The 16,477-nt window shown below is 42.4% G+C and overlaps 1 protein-coding gene across 16 annotated transcripts in view; it reads left to right on the plus strand.

Moving 5' to 3' along the window:
- The window catches only part of mycbp2 (MYC binding protein 2), a 60,335-nt gene that overhangs the window by 19,746 nt on the left and 24,112 nt on the right, over positions 1–16,477 (plus strand). For 12 of the 16 annotated variants that reach the window (XM_071478813.1, XM_071478841.1, XM_071478761.1 and 9 more), the window contains exons 16-49: positions 129–274; positions 776–886; positions 1,233–1,337; positions 3,529–3,648; positions 3,791–3,872; positions 4,032–4,149; positions 4,325–4,683; positions 4,802–4,974; positions 5,626–5,751; positions 5,986–6,113; positions 6,471–6,562; positions 6,685–6,819; positions 6,942–7,025; positions 7,131–7,227; positions 7,341–7,533; positions 7,863–8,137; positions 8,414–8,635; positions 8,826–9,017; positions 10,083–10,289; positions 10,419–10,556; positions 10,704–10,882; positions 10,968–11,110; positions 11,239–11,339; positions 11,441–11,659; positions 11,762–11,984; positions 12,934–13,052; positions 13,153–13,240; positions 13,392–13,441; positions 13,556–13,728; positions 13,825–13,969; positions 14,115–14,321; positions 14,584–14,639; positions 14,714–14,829; positions 15,071–15,168. In XM_071478813.1, coding sequence (XP_071334914.1) covers positions 129–274; positions 776–886; positions 1,233–1,337; positions 3,529–3,648; positions 3,791–3,872; positions 4,032–4,149; positions 4,325–4,683; positions 4,802–4,974; positions 5,626–5,751; positions 5,986–6,113; positions 6,471–6,562; positions 6,685–6,819; positions 6,942–7,025; positions 7,131–7,227; positions 7,341–7,533; positions 7,863–8,137; positions 8,414–8,635; positions 8,826–9,017; positions 10,083–10,289; positions 10,419–10,556; positions 10,704–10,882; positions 10,968–11,110; positions 11,239–11,339; positions 11,441–11,659; positions 11,762–11,984; positions 12,934–13,052; positions 13,153–13,240; positions 13,392–13,441; positions 13,556–13,728; positions 13,825–13,969; positions 14,115–14,321; positions 14,584–14,639; positions 14,714–14,829; positions 15,071–15,168 — 5,020 coding nt within the window. The remainder of the gene's footprint in view (positions 1–128; positions 275–775; positions 887–1,232; positions 1,338–3,528; positions 3,649–3,790; positions 3,873–4,031; positions 4,150–4,324; positions 4,684–4,801; positions 4,975–5,625; positions 5,752–5,985; positions 6,114–6,470; positions 6,563–6,684; positions 6,820–6,941; positions 7,026–7,130; positions 7,228–7,340; positions 7,534–7,862; positions 8,138–8,413; positions 8,636–8,825; positions 9,018–10,082; positions 10,290–10,418; positions 10,557–10,703; positions 10,883–10,967; positions 11,111–11,238; positions 11,340–11,440; positions 11,660–11,761; positions 11,985–12,933; positions 13,053–13,152; positions 13,241–13,391; positions 13,442–13,555; positions 13,729–13,824; positions 13,970–14,114; positions 14,322–14,583; positions 14,640–14,713; positions 14,830–15,070; positions 15,169–16,477) is intronic. The other 4 variants (XM_071478785.1, XM_071478892.1, XM_071478803.1 and 1 more) reach the window with 3 other exon arrangements.

Genomic DNA, 16,477 nt, shown 5'->3' on the forward strand with positions numbered 1-16,477 from the left:
ACTGTCTGAAGCCAAAAATGCTCAGCTGAGGAGGAGGATCTTTTTTTTTTTTTACTACATTTCTGCCTGTGATGTGAGGTGAATTTTTTTTTTCTATATTCATTTGTGATTATTTGTCTGTCGACCAGTATCTGTGGCTGTGGGTCTGGAGAGTCTGGCTGTTCAGCGTGTGGCTGTTGCAAAGCCTGTGCCAGGGAGCTTGACGGTCAGGAGGCCAGACAGAGGGGCATCTTTGATGCTGTGAAGGAGATGATTCCACTGGACCTGCTGCTAGGTATGTCAACTGACATATTGTATGACTTCATGTTCCCCCTGTTTGGCTCGGCATTTACATCTCATCTGTGTCACCACTTTTGTTGTTTACATTTTGCTCAAAACCACAAAGACTGGCAATTTATATGCATGTTAAAATCTCATCTAACCAAGGCAAATATGATATTGATATTACAGTTCAAAGTGGTTGGCAGTATCTTGGTTCCTCCGTAATTGATTAGAATAAATGACTATATTAAGCGGGAATGTGTGTAAGCTATATATCCTTCTGAGCTGTGCCAGTGCTCTGCTTATACTGCACATATCACACTGTCTTGCGTTTGCTTGGCGTCGCTCGTCCTTTGTTTTATCGTTGTGTTGTGCAGAGTCATTGCTTCTCCATCACCTTTCTCCATCATTCATTGATGTGTGTCTTGTTTTGTTCTGCTCTGCTCCGTCTTCCCTCCTCCTCCTCCTGCATCCTGTCTGGGCTGCCTATACCTGGGGCCTTTTGTGTTTTCAGCTGTGCCTGTCCCTCCCCCTCCAGGAGTGAACATCGAGGAACACATTCAGATCCGTCAGGAGGAGAAACGACAGAGGATCAACCGCCGACACAGACTGGAGGAGGGCAGAGGTATGGATCAGGGCTAGACAGAATGGGGAAATAGCTGTGTGGTTTTCTTTGGCTTTAGCAAGTTAAGATGTCTAAGGTAGACCTTTCAACATAGGCACAGGAAGAGTTAGAAGATGGGAGTGGGGGGTAGTGATGAGGGAGAAGGTAACAGTACACCCATCCTGTTTAGTTTCAGTTAACTTTCAGGTGCTGTGTGATCTTGGGTGTTGTGCCTTGGTGAATTCCCCCTTGCTGGTGTCTTTATAATTTTTTAAGCGTGTGTTTATTGTTGTGGTGTAGTATTTTCATGTGTTCTTTCCCATTTGTGAGCATTGTGCATGCATGTGAAAGTTTCTTTCTCCCCCAGGCCCCCTTGTTTTTCCTGGTCCCATTTTTATGAACCAGCGTGAGCAGGCCCTAGCCAGAATAAGACCCCTTCAGGCACTAAGGCATAAACGGGACAAGCACAAAGGTACTACGGTCTTCACTAACTCAACGGGTGCAGAGACACCCCTTTGACTCATCTCCCAATCTGGCTGTCCCGCCCACCTCCTCTCTCACTCTCTGAAGGCAGGACTCTTGTGTCCTCAGCAGGTCTCATGGTAACAAACAGTGTAGCCTGTTGGCAGAAAGGATTCACTGTGACTCACAGTGGAGAAGTGACTGAGCCCTTAGACCACGTTAAGCTCCAGTCTCTTCAACAGGCTGGTTCCCTTTTGGATTTGATTATTTTATATTGTGTTATCTATGTTTACATAGGAAGGAACTGAAGTATGATAAAGATTTGCTTTGTTAAGATAATTCATTTTCTGGTTTAACAGTTCTAATCCTCAGAGTAGGATGCCTGCTCTGCCCACTCTTGTTTTGTAGACCTAAATATAAACCAATGTCCTTGTCTAACTGGATTTACCGTCACTCCCACTGCAGCTGATTTGTCACTTTGTGAGTCCAACTGCAGCATTACAAGCAGACAGAATGGCATGATGAATGACAAGTTGACAAAGATGACACAGAAGGAAGGAAGCAAAATTGTTAGCTTTAAAAAAAAAAAAACATTTCAGATGTGAAGCATCTCCTGGCTTATAAATCACGTACAGTCTCACAAACATCTAAGCATCAATTGAAAAAAGCTTTTCAAGCACTTTACCATCAGACAAGTGAGTGTGCATGTTATCTGGAGAAATAGTCACTTGTGTGAAGCTAAGTGTCACCCAAAAAACATGATTTCAGTAATACCTACATGAATTATTCAACTATTGAGCAAAAATGAGAGAACAGAGATATCCTATATTTCTAGTTTTCTTGTCAGTTGTTTGTTTTGTTTTGTTTTCTCTCTGAATGTCTGCCCCCTTGTGTTTTTTTTTTCTTTGGAAAAACAAAACGTTGTGTCTTTCCTTTCTAAAAATAACAAGGACAGAGGACACATAATGACACTTAAAACCTTGTGAATCCTATAAATGTTAGTATTCAGAGGCAAATCTGCTTCAGTTAACATATGAAAGTGAGTAAAATACAAAATGTCAGACAAATAAAATGCACTGTCAAAAGCTGCTGTTATTTCTGTGCATATCAGCAGGTTTACATCTGCGCTCTCTTAACTGCTGCTACAGCTGTTACTTTTCTTGCTGATAGGTGGGGCAGGTTGGTTTGACACTTTAGTTTGATGTTATTGGCTGGGGCTGATGCTTATTATCTGGCTTCAGTGACAATATGCCCTTGTTGAGTGTCCCCTGAACATGTATTGTTTTGAAAACCTTCTAAATAGAAACATTGTTAAGGATAAATGCTTTGTTTTAATGTCTCACTGTTAAATTGGAAATGATGACACCAAAGTTTATTTTATTTCAGAGCATCAGTGGTTTCCACTTCAATGTCAGTTGGGAAATTGAGGCTATTAAATTGCTGATTAACTATCCTTTCATTGTGGTTGATGCACAGTTGTAAGGCTAGATTATTTGGGGTACCTCCCCCTGAGCATCCCTCTTCATGTTTTTACCCTCATGAAGAGGAATGCTTGCTCCAAACCCCCCCACCTACAATATTTGTGTTCCTGTTGAGGACTTTGAAAGCATCTGTTGTGTGCTTTAGATGTCACTTAAGAGTGCTTATGTGTACTCATCAACATTAAGAGTTGTGTCCATGAGCTAAACTTTCAACCCTATCCTATGAATCTTTGGGCCATGAGTCAGCCAATATTTATTTTACATTTCCTGTCAAGTTGAAGTATTGAGACCTAAAGCTGTTATCTCAGCTGCTTCCTGGTCCAAAAAGGTATCGACAGTCATTATATTTACTGTACTGCATGGATCTCTATCCAACTTCTTCCACTCTCACACCACAGCTGTGACCTCTTAGACAGGGCTCTGGGTGAACCAGATTTCCTTGGATGTTTAAAAGAAAACCAAATTATCTACGAAATAAACAATCCGTCCATCTGTAATGGGACTGGTTGCCGAAAGCCTTTCTGTTTTAGAGGTTGTGTTCCTTCCTTTCTATTTTGGCATGCTTTTCCCTTTTCTCCCCTGTTTTCTCCCTGTTTCCCTCCAGCTCCCTTTTGCAGGACTGTGCAGAGACATCCACCTCAGCGGTCTGAAGTTGCTACTAAACCTCACTCTCTTCCTGTTCTCTACTCAAATGTGCTGACTTGAGCGTTTGCTTTGTAGATGGTAGCAGTGAGCGAGGAGAGAAGGATGCCAGCAAAATCACCACCTACCCCCCAGGGGCAGTAAGATTTGATTGTGAGCTGCGAGCTGTGCAGGTCAGCTGCGGTTTTCACCACTCAGGTAGGTTTCATTTCTCTTGCTGCTTCTGGACAGGTACCTCAGTTGCCTTGTCAGCCTATAAAGAAAACTTTTAAAAACATCGAACAGGAGTGGTCCGACCTTGAAGTAAATAGTCATAAGTCATAATTACGTTGCTCTACAGTGGTCTTGATGGAAAATGGAGACGTCTACACATTCGGTTACGGCCAACATGGGCAGCTCGGACATGGAGATGTCAACTCCAGGTATAACAGCCACAATTAGCCACAACATTTGTTCATCCAGCCCAGTTGTTCGAGTAAACATTTGGAGATGTAATCCAGACCTGAATAACATTACAAACATGAACAGACAAACTGCACTTTTGGGACACGCTACCTAAACCAGATATTTCTATCTGCTAGGGGCTCTCCAACTCTGGTGCAGGCCCTACCAGGTCCGAGTGTCCAGGTGACAGCAGGCAGTAACCACACAGCCGTTCTCCTCGTGGATGGGCAGGTCTTCACATTTGGCAGCTTCTCTGTAAGAAAAATGTTATCCCTGATAAAAAATTTTAACCAACTTCTTTGTCAATCCAAAGCTCCATTTTTCACACATAATGGAGGTTACACTTAAGATCTCCATTACCCTACACCTGTTTGATGTAGTTGACCACAAAATGTTCTGGGGAGTGAATCTATGTCTTCTTGTTCTTCAGAAAGGGCAGCTTGGCCGACCCATCCTAGACATGCCCTACTGGAATGCCAAGCCATCTCCCATGCCCAACATTGGTGCCAAATACGGACGAAAGGCTACCTGGATTGGTGCCAGCGGAGACCAGACGTTCCTGCGAATCGATGAGGCTCTTATAAACTCCCATGTCCTGGCTACTTCAGAGATTTTTGCTAGCAAACACATTATTGGCCTTGTGCCCTCCTCTGTGTCTGAGCCCCCTCCATTTAAATGCTTGCTCATCAACAAAATGGATGGAAGCTGCAGAACGTTCAATGACTCTGAGCAGGAGGACCTGCAAGGATTTGGTCTGTGTCTGGACCCTGTGTATGATGTCATCTGGAGGTCAGTCCAAGGACTAATTTCTGTTAATATTTATGTGCCATATACTGTAATATATAATCAGATTTTTTTAATCCCCTCCATGTGTTATCCTTAACTGTGGCTCCGTGTGTCCTTTTAGGTTCTTGCCAGCCTCAAGAGAGATGTGGTGTTACAATGCAGTGATAGCTGATGCCAGAATGCCCTCTGCTACAGATCTACAGGCTCGCTGTAGCATCCTTAGTCCAGAGCTGGCTTTGCCCTCAGGATCACATGCAACGACCACTCGCTCTCACGGAGCCCTACACATCCTTGGTAATCCTCTGCACTAGCCATTCAGCAAAGCATCTGAGGTCATATGAATCTTTTATGAACGTCTCATAAATATGTATATGAATGCTACAATGCATATGTTGCTGGGTCACTGGACATCTGTGTATCTAAATCAGATTCATCATGAATCCACTGCTGTGACCAGGCTGTAGTTCAGTCCTAGTGGCTCCTGAATTTTTCATGAAATGGGCTTTTCATTGGATTACAAGTGGCTTGTCCTCAGTCCTGTTTTTTGACCCCCCGTTAAAAGTGAAAAGTTGTGGTGTTAATGGTATATTTTAGCAGTGAATAAGAAATAGAATTGCATTGTTTAGACATTCCAATGCAGAGGGCAAGTAGAATCTCCCATCTCAACTATGATAAGTATACAGTACTGTACAGCACTGGTTCTGTGTTTGTGTGCATGTGTGTATGACGGTACTATTAAAATGAAAATCATCTGTACTTTATTTCTTGGAGCCACTAATCATTTTTCAGTTAGTTCATAGGAAAACTGAATTGAAAAATGATTTTCTCTTAGGTCATAGCCAGACATATAATTAAGTGTTTGCAGGAATGCTAACTGTGGGTTATGAACTTCAATGTTTATCATCATCCAGTGCTAATATAAAGTGTACTGGGTTGTCCACTTAGGTTGCCTGGATACTTTGGCAGCCATGCAGGAGCTAAAAATGGGTGTAGCCAGTGCAGAGGAAGAGACCCAGGCAGTGATGAAGGTCTACTCCAAGGAGGACTACAGTGTGGTGAATCGCTTTGAGAGTAAGCAGCTTCTTATAGAATACATGAGAAATGATGTATGGTGCAACATACTGGCAGATACATTTAGCTATTAAGAGATTTGATTTGATATTGTGATTATATTGAGCCAGACCAACCTCTTACCTGTCAGTGTAAGTCAAAACAGCTGAATTGTCACAGTAGATAAACAATAGAGCTCCTGTGTGCCCTGCATAGCCTGATTCTATTCTATTGATCCTCTGGTTGATGTTATAGGTCACGGTGGTGGCTGGGGTTACTCGGCCCACTCTGTGGAGGCCATCCGCTTCTGTGCTGATGCAGACATCCTGCTGGGTGGGCTGGGTCTGTTTGGGGGTCGAGGGGAGTACACTGCAAAGATCAAGGTGAGCAGTTCTGTGTGTTCATCTCAATCTTTCTCATTTATGTTTTTTCAAATTTTTTTTACATATATTGTTTCTAAATCAAAGCAAGTGAAACTGGGTTTTCAGTTGGATTATTACCCATTTGCTGCTGCAACTTATTCCAAAATATTTTACAGAACAATTGCAAATTTTAAAGTCCTCTTTCAGCTGCTTGACCATAATGAAATGGGAAAGCTAGAATAATTACAGTGTAAGAGATACATATCTTGAAACTAATAAATCACCATCAGAGGATAATAACACTCAATGGGTTAAGTGGGATCCTGTTCTCAAATTACAGGCATTAAAATATATTAACCCAGTCTTCTTGTTGTGCAGCTGTTTGAGCTGGGACCTGATGGGGGTGACCATGAGACAGACGGTGATCTGCTGGCTGAGACTGATGTACTGGCCTATGACTGTGCTGCCAGGTACTGTTTGTATTCCTTATGTTTCTCTTCTGCTTTCACAAGTATTTATGTAATAAAAAAAGCGATGAAATGATACGACCTTTATATTTGATAGTTACGAATTATGGTGTTTTTACTTTTAGGGAGAAATATGCCATGATGTTTGATGAGCCCGTGCTCCTGCAGCTGGGTTGGTGGTATGTGGCCTGGGCCAGAGTCTCTGGTCCCAGCAGTGACTGTGGCTCTCATGGGCAGGCTACCATTACCACTGATGATGGGTAAAATTACAGCGTTTAAAATCAATACATCTTATACTTTTTTATATCATTTGATCAGATTTAAATGCTACATAATATTTGAATTTTGGTTACAGCCTTTTAATAGTTTTTTTTCTCTTCAGTGTGGTCTTTCAGTTCAAAAGCTCTAAGAAGTCAAACAATGGTACAGATGTTAATGCGGGTCAAATACCTCAGCTACTTTACAGGTTAGTAAAGTTCCTTACATTTTCTTACCAGGGATGCAACGTTATTCTGTTTAGAGGTTTTTTAAGTATATGATTCGGATTATTCCTTTTATATTTTACCATTAGGCTTCCTTCAAATGATGGCAATGCATCTAAAGGGAAACAGCAGACCAGTGAACCAGTCCATATCCTTAAACGCTCTTTTGCTCGCACAGTCTCAGTGGTGAGTCTCTTATGTTTTAATAACGCTAAATACTGTTTTCCATTACTTTGTCTTGACAGATCATTTTTTACAGCACTGTGTGTATGTGACTGTCTACCTCTGTCTCTTTGTAGGAGTGTTTTGAGTCTCTGCTCAGTGTCCTTCACTGGAGCTGGACCACCTTGGTTTTGGGTGTGGAGGAGTTACGTGGGCTAAAGGGCTTCCAGTACACAGCCACCCTGCTAGACCTAGAGAGACTGCGCTTCGTAGGCACATGCTGCCTTCGACTGCTCAGAGTCTACATCTGTGAGATCTTCCCCATTGCTGGTAGGAACACAGAGAATGTCAAAGCATTTCATCCATTACAGTGTAATGGCATGTTCTTTGCAAAAAGAAAACCACCATTTTTTTCTCTATTTAGCTATGAATGCCTCTCTGAATGCCTCTGCCTCATCCTTAAATTCTTTCGGAATGAGATAGTGTATTTGCCATTTAATGCTTCTATGTCTGTTGCTTAGAAAACATTAAAGCTATATATTTCACATATATAAAACAGAAAACTTTTGGACATTTTTATTTTAGAAACATTTAAATGAAATCTTAAATAGAGTATCGCCTCTGACAAGCTTTCAAATGGTGTGTTGTTTGATTTCCAGCCAGCACCAAAGCTGTGGTGGAGGAGTCAAGCAAACTGGCAGAGTGCGTGGGAAAGACACGCAGCCTGCTGAAGAAGATCCTGTCAGAAGGCATGGACAACTGCCTGACAAAGTTGGACAATGACCCCCAGGGCTACTTGTCTCAGCCCCTTACCCTGCTGGAAGCTGTGCTGCAGGAGTGCCACAACACCTTCACTGCCTGCTTCCACTCCTTCTACCCAACCCCAGCACTGCAGTGGGCTTGTCTCTGTGATCTGCTCAACTGCCTCGACCAGGTAATTTGCTGGCAAAAGTTCTTTTAAAAGGTATCTGACAGCAGACCATGTAACTGTACCTCAAAGGAGTTTTAAATAGGGCTGCAACAAATTATCGTTTGCATTATTGATTCATCTATAAATCTATGATGATAAATAAACACAGGTACAACAGGCCTACCCTTTTTGCCTCAAAATCATAGTTCCCTGACAATATTTCCTTGGTTTTTTAAAGAGCATCAGAAAAGTAAAAAATCAGTGGTCAGTGATTTCATTCTTGTTCTCGCTGTATTTCAGGACATTGCTGAAGCCAATTTTCGCACATCCAGCAGCCGTCTGCTGGCAGCAGTAATGTCAGCTCTATGCAACACCTCAGTCAAGCTGACATCCATCCTTCCCATTGCATATGACGGGGAAGTGCTGCTGCGTTCACTGGTCAAACAAGTCAGCACAGAGAATGACTCTGCCCTCGCTCACCGCTTCCCCCTGCTGGTGGCCCATATGGAGAAACTAAGCCATGTAAGTTTTTGCAAGTCATAGACTTTTACATCAGATATAATTTTTTTCTTCTTTCGAAATGGTGGACATGAGTGGTTAAGGGTGTGGTTAGTGACCCTGGAAATGTTTGATAGAGAGAACTTGGTGGCCTCTGATCATTACCATATCCTGTTCTTGTCAAAATACATCACATAACTTTTTACTCCTGTAGACGGAAGAGAACTTGATGGGCATGACCAGCTTCCGGGAGGTACTAGAGAAGATGCTGGTGATTGTGGTGCTGCCAGTGAGGAAGAGTTTGAGGAAGGAGGTGGAGCTGTTCTCTCCACACCTGGTCTCCAACACCTGTGGTCTGCTGGCCTCCATTGTCTCTGAGCTCACAGCCTCTGCCTTGGGCTCTGAGGTAACTTAACTCCCACCTGTACTCACATGCCCCCATTAAACACACACATAAGGCATGTGTGTAGGGACACAATGAATATAAACGCCTGTCATCTTCAGTGTGTGTTGTTTCTTTAATTTTTTTTGTTAACCTCTGTCTCTCCTTGACCTTCACATTGTATTCATTGTTCTCTATCAACATACAGTTCTGTGGTTGGAGCAAGAGGCCTGTGCCACATTCATTTTAGTTGTTCAGACAGCTTGGATCTTAAATGCATCTGCTTCCCATTCTGTTTCTTCACATCACAGCGTTAATAGCTGTAGAACAGACCTGTCAACTTGACTACACGTCTTTCTTCTTTTCATAGTGACAGGTCGTTCTTTGTACAAGGTAGTGTCTTTGTTTAAAAAAAAAAAAAAAAGGTACTGGCTTTTCTGTATTGTAACTACGATATGCTGAATCATTAAGAGGGTGGGACAGGTGTTTGTCACTCTTCTGCTTTCACATGTTTCATTTCATTAACATCATTCTTTCTGTTCACACACATACTCGGGTACTGCAGTCAGGACTCTTTAGCTCTCGTTGTCATAGTAACCGTCACTCGACGACAGCCCTTGGCATCACAGTTTTTCTCCCCAGTCTGTTGTCAGGGAAACAACACTTCCTCCCCAGAGCACCTGGATAAGTCCCTCTGCAGCTGTGTCTGGCTCTTTGTAGTCAGCAGGCTGATATAAATAGTAGTAGTTTATATTTCCTAACACATCCCAAACATGAATAGATTTATGTTTATGAAAACCATCCATTTTCTCTCTACACTGTTCTTGTCTCTAAATACAACAAACTACATTGCTGGCTTTTACTTTTAGATAACAGCCATTATACAGTCATCCATGACATCCATTGATTAGGCAGCAATATTTGAAATTCATGCTTTGTCCTCAATATGCAGCCTGGTGGTATCCATACTGCTTTTTGAGTGTAAGCTTTATGCAACAGGACAAAGAAAATGATTCTATTCACCTCAAATGTGTTAATCAGCCCTATGTGGTTATGGAATAACCTGGGTAATATGTTCTTGCTCTTAAGGTTGATGGGCTGAACTCACTCCACTCGGTCAAAGCATCTCCCAACCGCTTCACTAAAACGAGCCAGGGCCGGAGTTGGAACACAGGCAATGGCTCTCCGGATGCCATCTGTCTGACAGTAGACAAGCCAGGCGTTGTGCTGGTGGGCGTCTGTGTCTACGGAGGAGGGGGCATCCATGAGTATGAACTAGAGGTGCTGGCTGATGACGTAAGTGATTATGTAACATTGTCAGCTTATATTTTTAGTATCTTTTACATGTCCTCTGGCCTTGCTGAATGACCCCTGAAGCTTTGTTGTCTCACTGTTTTGCACCACTTTTGTTCCCTCATCCTTCAGGCCCAGACAGAGCACCCAGGGGACTCTGCACATTCTCACAGGTGGACATCTCTTGAGCTGGTGAAGGGTACCTACAGCACTGATGATTCTCCCAGTGACATTGCTGAGATTCGCTTGGACAAGGCTGTGCCACTCAAGGTGCATAGGCTGTCAAAAAAATAATATGTACTTATAGTTTTGTGTTGAGATGCAGCTATTACTATAACTGTTGTCTGACTTTATGGAATTTTCTGCTGCTTTGGTAAAAATCCACATGGTGCCACTGATGTATTTGCTCTGCTGCAGGAAGGGGTGAAGTATGCTGTCCGATTGCGAAACTACGGTAGCAGGACAGCTAATGGGGACGGAGGTATGACCACGGTGCAGTGCTCCGACGGTGTGTCCTTCACCTTCAGCACCTGCAGCTTGAGTAGCAATGGCACCAACCAGACCAGAGGACAGATCCCACAGATCCTCTACTACAGGTAAACACAAAGCCAGCTTTTTGCAATATCTCATCTCTGAAGTATTGTTTTTTTTACTAACTCAAGTTTTTCTTCATGGCTCAAGGAGCGAGTACGATGGGGACCTCCAGTCTCAGCTGCTTAGCAAAGCCAATGAGGAGGACAAGAACTGCAGCAGAGCCCTATCTGTTGTCAGTGCTGTGGTCAGAGCTGCAAAGGACCTGCTTCACAGGGCATTTGCTGTCGATGGTAGGCACAGCAAACTAACACCTATATTACAAAAGCACTGATAATTGCTGCAGAGCTTCTTGGATTAAATTTAGATCAGATACATTCAGCATCTCTTCAGTCTTGTCTTTGTCCTTTGTTCTTTTTAGTTGATGACATTCCTGAGTTATTAAGTTCCTCCAGCCTGTTCTCCATGCTCCTGCCCCTTATCCTGGCCTACATTGGCCCCGTGGCTGCATCTGTACCTAAGGTAAGAGATCAAAGAGGGAGGGCACACCCTTTGTCTTTCAGTATTGAATTGGCCCTTCCTGATGTGGCGTTGTGGTGAAATGGCTCCTCTTCCTCACCCAGGCTGCTGTTGAGGTCTTTGGACTGGTTCAGGAGCTGCTACCTGCTGTCTCTGCCCTCAACCAAAAATATGCCCCACCCACCTTCAATCCCAATCAGTCAACTGACAGCACGACTGGCAACCAGCCTGAGCAGGGCCTGTCAGCTTGTACCACCTCAAACCACTATTCAGTAATGGAGAGTGACCACCCTTACAAGCAAGCAGGTGTCACACAATACAGGGTAAAGTATCCTTTAGCATTCTAACTGCTTAGCCAGTAATTTACAGAGACATGTCTACAGTTTAAAATTAAATTAATCTTGCTCTCTCTCACCTTGCCTCAGGTATCATTCCCAGACTGTGTGCGTTGGACCACCATTGAGTTTGATCCACAGTGTGGCACTGCACAGCCAGAGGACGTCCTACGCCTGCTCATCCCTAGCCGAACGCTCCATCTGTCCAGCCTGGGGGGCAAACCTCTGATCCATGACACCATCAACACCTGGACTGAGCTCAAGAAGTTCTCAGGCTCCACAGGCTGGCCAACCACTGTCCTTGTGCTGCCAGGTAAGAAAAGCTTAGCCGTTCAACCTGTATTAGACGTTCAGCTTCAAGTGTTATGACAGATTCACAAAGAAAAAAAATGAACGTTTTTTTTCTTACTTTAAAATCAAGATATTTACCTTTTTATGTGTGAAAGACACATAATTACATCTGATTTTTACTTCCTGATATTAGAGCTTTTCTTAACATTTTAAAAGCATGGTTGGCTTTGAAGTGGTGAAGTTGTCTTGCATTTTTGATATGTGAATTCATAAGCATTAAGACTGCATATAAAAAACTTTTGTTATTTGAGGTGCTTGTCAGACTTGTAACTGAAAGCAGTCATCCCAAACATTAATTGAAAGGATTGGAAAGGAATGCATTTAAATTACCTTGTCCATGATTTACAGCTCTGCTATGAGAATCAGAGATTCCTCTTCCTGCTCATGCTATGACAGTGTTTACATTTCTGGAAAGGATTGCAACCTGCCAAGCGCAATGTACTGCCCAAGCAACTCTCTCGCCCTCATAAGGCAGCAGCTCTTCTTCTCAGCATCTATAGTACTCTAAAGGTCACAGCCTGGGATGATGTACTACATACCTTATAGGGTAATTTGAGGGCAGAACATTCCCAAAATGTAACGAGAAATCTATGCCAAGCAAGACAAGCAGGCAATGCCAAAATATAAATTAAGGCAAAGCATTTGTTTGTTAACTAACAGTAACACTAACAGTATTAATGGTGATATGTGTTGTATCATGATGCATAAAGAAGGAGCAATTGAGTAGTGACACAGTTATTCTTGCAGCCCAGTTATTGTTCAATGATCTTAATTGTTCTCATTAGTGCTTTAATCTGCTTAATGATGCTTTACTCAGTCACACAGCAGGCAGCCATTAGTTTACTTACAGAACTCTGCTAACCTCCATTAAATCATCCATTATTGTATTTTTCTGTCCTCCCCACTTTCAGGAAATGAAGTTCTGTTCTCACTGGAAACAGCCTCAGATTATGTTAAAGATGAGAAAGCTTGCTTCTACGGCTTTAAGTGTGTGGCTGTGGGATATGAATTCAACCCTGGCCCTGACGAGGTACAGACACTCTTCTGTGAAGCATGATTGGATCTTGTGACTGTGTTGCATCCTACCATGTAAGAAGTAAATTTCTTACAAGGCATTGTTGACGTTTTAGGGTATTATCCAACTAGAGAAAGAGTTGGCCTACCTGGGCAGCGTGTGTGCTGCAGCTCTAATGAAGAAAGACCTGGCCCTCCCTATAGGTATGGAAAACTGTGCATAAGGGAGTTTGCTGGAGCTATTAAAGAACTGTATGATGCCGTGATACTTTGTGACCACTGGGAGCAAATTAATCTTGCGTAAAAACATTCTGAGTAAACCATTCATATATTTTTCTAATCTTTTCAATGTAAGGCAATGAATTGGAGGAGGATCTTGAGATTCTTGAGGAAGCCTCTTTACAGGTATGTTATCTGTAAAAGATATTCCTTGAGACTTGTAGTGGTCTAGTGAGAAGAACACTATATCTCTTACTATATTATGCTATATTAAACCATATTTCCTTTGCCCTCCCCCAGGTGTGTAAAGCTCACTCAGGGATCCTGGGGAAGGGTCTGGCCCTGTCTCACTCCCCCACCATCCTGGAGGCCCTGGAGGGGAATCTGCCCCTGCACCTCCAAACCAATGAGCACTCTTTCCTTGAGGACTTCATCACCTGTGTACAGAACTCAAGTGGAGGACGTCTGGCCAGGTAAGATTTTGTGTCCAGTTGATTGTAGATGGCTTGATAGTTTAGGTTTAGGCATCATTACAAGTTCAAGTCATTTCCTTCCCTTGTAACTTCCAGGTGGCTGCAGCCAGACTCTTATGCAGACCCTCAGAAGACATCTCTTATCCTGAACAAAGATGACATACGCTGTGGATGGCCAACTACCGTGGTTGTACAGACTAAAGACCAGTATGGAGATGTGGTGCATGTTCCCAACATGAAGGTCGGGATAATTGCTTTGGCTTTTCTGCATGAAAAGAAATGACAACATAATTTTATCTGCAATGTCAAATCAAAAAGTAAATGTGTTACTCATCATTTTACCAGTGTCACACCTTCCTGACTAGTTGACTTCGTTTCATGTCTAGGTGGAGGTAAAAGCTGTACCCGTTTCACAAAAGAAGTCAATGCAGCCTGAGAATGTGAAGAAGCTGCAGCGGCTTCCTGGAGGCTCCTCCCCTTCGTCCTCTGGTCCCGACCTTACCTTTGGAGGTCTGCCAATGCCCAAGCTGGAGGCCACGTACGAGCCCATGATTGTGAAAGAAGCTCGATACATTGCTATTACCATGATGAAGGTCAGTCTCATGTAACTGGCTTATCAAACTCACTTGTCTACATTTGAATGGCTACGGATTCTCCATAAGGGGAAATTGTTTTCCACTTATAGGAAATAGCAGTGTAAGGTGTTGGAGAACACCTGATAAAGATGACAGTTTGAATTTAGGGAAAATCAAGATGGTTACTTTTTCTGTCATGGTAAACTTCATGGTAATAATATTTTGGTAAAACAGTGTTTTAGTTGTTACCGTCTCAGTTCTCACAGTTGCTCTTTTTTAGGCATATGAAAACTACTCCTTTGAAGAGCTGCGTTTTGCTTCCCCCACCCCGAAAAGGTAAGTGAGGTAATGCAGAAACAAAACACAATTACCAGTGAGACACATCTCCTTATTGATAATTTCCCACACAGACCCAGTGAGAACATGCTGATTCGTGCCAACACTGATGGAACCTACAGTGCCAACTGGACTCCAGGAGCAGTAGGCCTCTATACAATCCATGTCACCATTGATGGCATAGAGATAGGTAAGTCAGTTAAAATGTCTGTTAGAACAACCCGCTTGTCCTCTTAAGTATTTCCCACAAACTGAATAGAGAGAATGCACAGATGACCGTCACCAACCTCCTAAACCCCACAAAATGACATAATGTAATGTAACTGCTATGCATGTTGATTAATTAATATTTAAAAAATGTTAAGGCCTTCAGAATGGACAGTGACCTGCCATCTTTTATAATGTTGAGCTGTAATGGTATTTTCATTCAGATGCTGGGTTGGAGGTGGAAGTCAAAGACCCTCCCAAAGGCATGATACCACCTGGAACTCAGATGGTGAAACCAAAGGCTGAACCTCAGCCTAGCAAGGTGAGCTTTTTCTTGTGATTAATCACCAGGGGCATGAACATGCACATGAATTCACCAATAAAATGCATGCATGCTTGCACCCACCCATCAAATACAACTCAACAGAGACCAGAAACAATTTGTCCTACCTTATACCTGTTCATACCAATTTGTAACTACAACCACTCTGACTAAACTCTTGCCCTCAAAGCTGCATTAAACAAAATTTCAATACAAATACTGAAACAAGACACTTCCTATGAGTGAAGGGGTTGTTAATATTGCCATTTGCACTGAGATAAAGCAACTTTTTATCTGTTTTCACCTTGTTTCGGTTTGCTGATTTGACAAGTGACAACTGACAACAAATGCTGGTCCATTATAAAAAGCAGTGGAGACTGACTGTAAGACATCTGTCCAGTACAAGGTGGAGTGGATCCAAAATAAAACAGTGAACAAATTCTGACATTTAGAAAAGAGACGCGAAAAGAGACGCGCATATTTTTATGTGATGTGCAAATTGGCAAACTGCTTGTTGCTATGTTCCTCGTAACTTGATGAGGTTCTTTGAAGGACACCTCACATCCCGGACACCACCTTTTCGACCTGTTGCCCTCTGGCAGGTGTTACAGGACCATCAGACACAAAGACAGTTTCTTTCCCAGGGCCATTAACACACCTAACTCCAACAAGCGTTGAATGACCACTCACTTGCAACATTTTTCTTGGACAATACCTAGTAGAGCTAGTGCTCTAATTTAACTTATTCTAGTGCAATAAGTACATTAATTTATTTATTTTACGTATTATTTTAGAGCTTGTGTTGGCTGTGGTTGTTTGTTTGCTGAGGTTGTTTTGTTTCCCTGTGTCCTTTAATGCACTAATCAAGAGTAGGGCCCTTAATTTGGTTGTATTCTGTACATTAACAATAAAGACGTTCTATTTTTTGTTTCTATAAGACTAATAACTGTGAGTAAAGTTATTTACAGTACTCAGGGTATAGTGTGCATGTAAACAGTCTCACTGCTAGTACTGTATATTAGTCATTTACTCAAGCAGAAGATTGATATTTAAGAAGTAACAAAAGAGTGGTCGGAAGTTATTTTTCTGTTCAAATGCAAAGAATGCATCAAACTGATGTTAGGCATGTTGGGGTCATCATCATTTTGTGAAACTTGTGGCATTTTGAATTTTCACTCCATAATGGGGAAACAAGCAACAATATAGCAATACGCCTTAAATCGACACTGCATATCTTCCTTTGGAACGTGCGTTCCGTGGTTTTCCATGCACCTCTATAGCTGTAGATTGGTGTTACTGAAAATAGAGC

The sequence above is a fragment of the Trachinotus anak genome, unplaced genomic scaffold (assembly GCF_046630095.1).
Source record: "Trachinotus anak isolate AG129_WGS33_773 ecotype Australia unplaced genomic scaffold, CSIRO_AGI_Tana_v1 ptg000001l, whole genome shotgun sequence".
NCBI classification, from domain to species: Eukaryota; Metazoa; Chordata; class Actinopteri; order Carangiformes; family Carangidae; genus Trachinotus; species Trachinotus anak.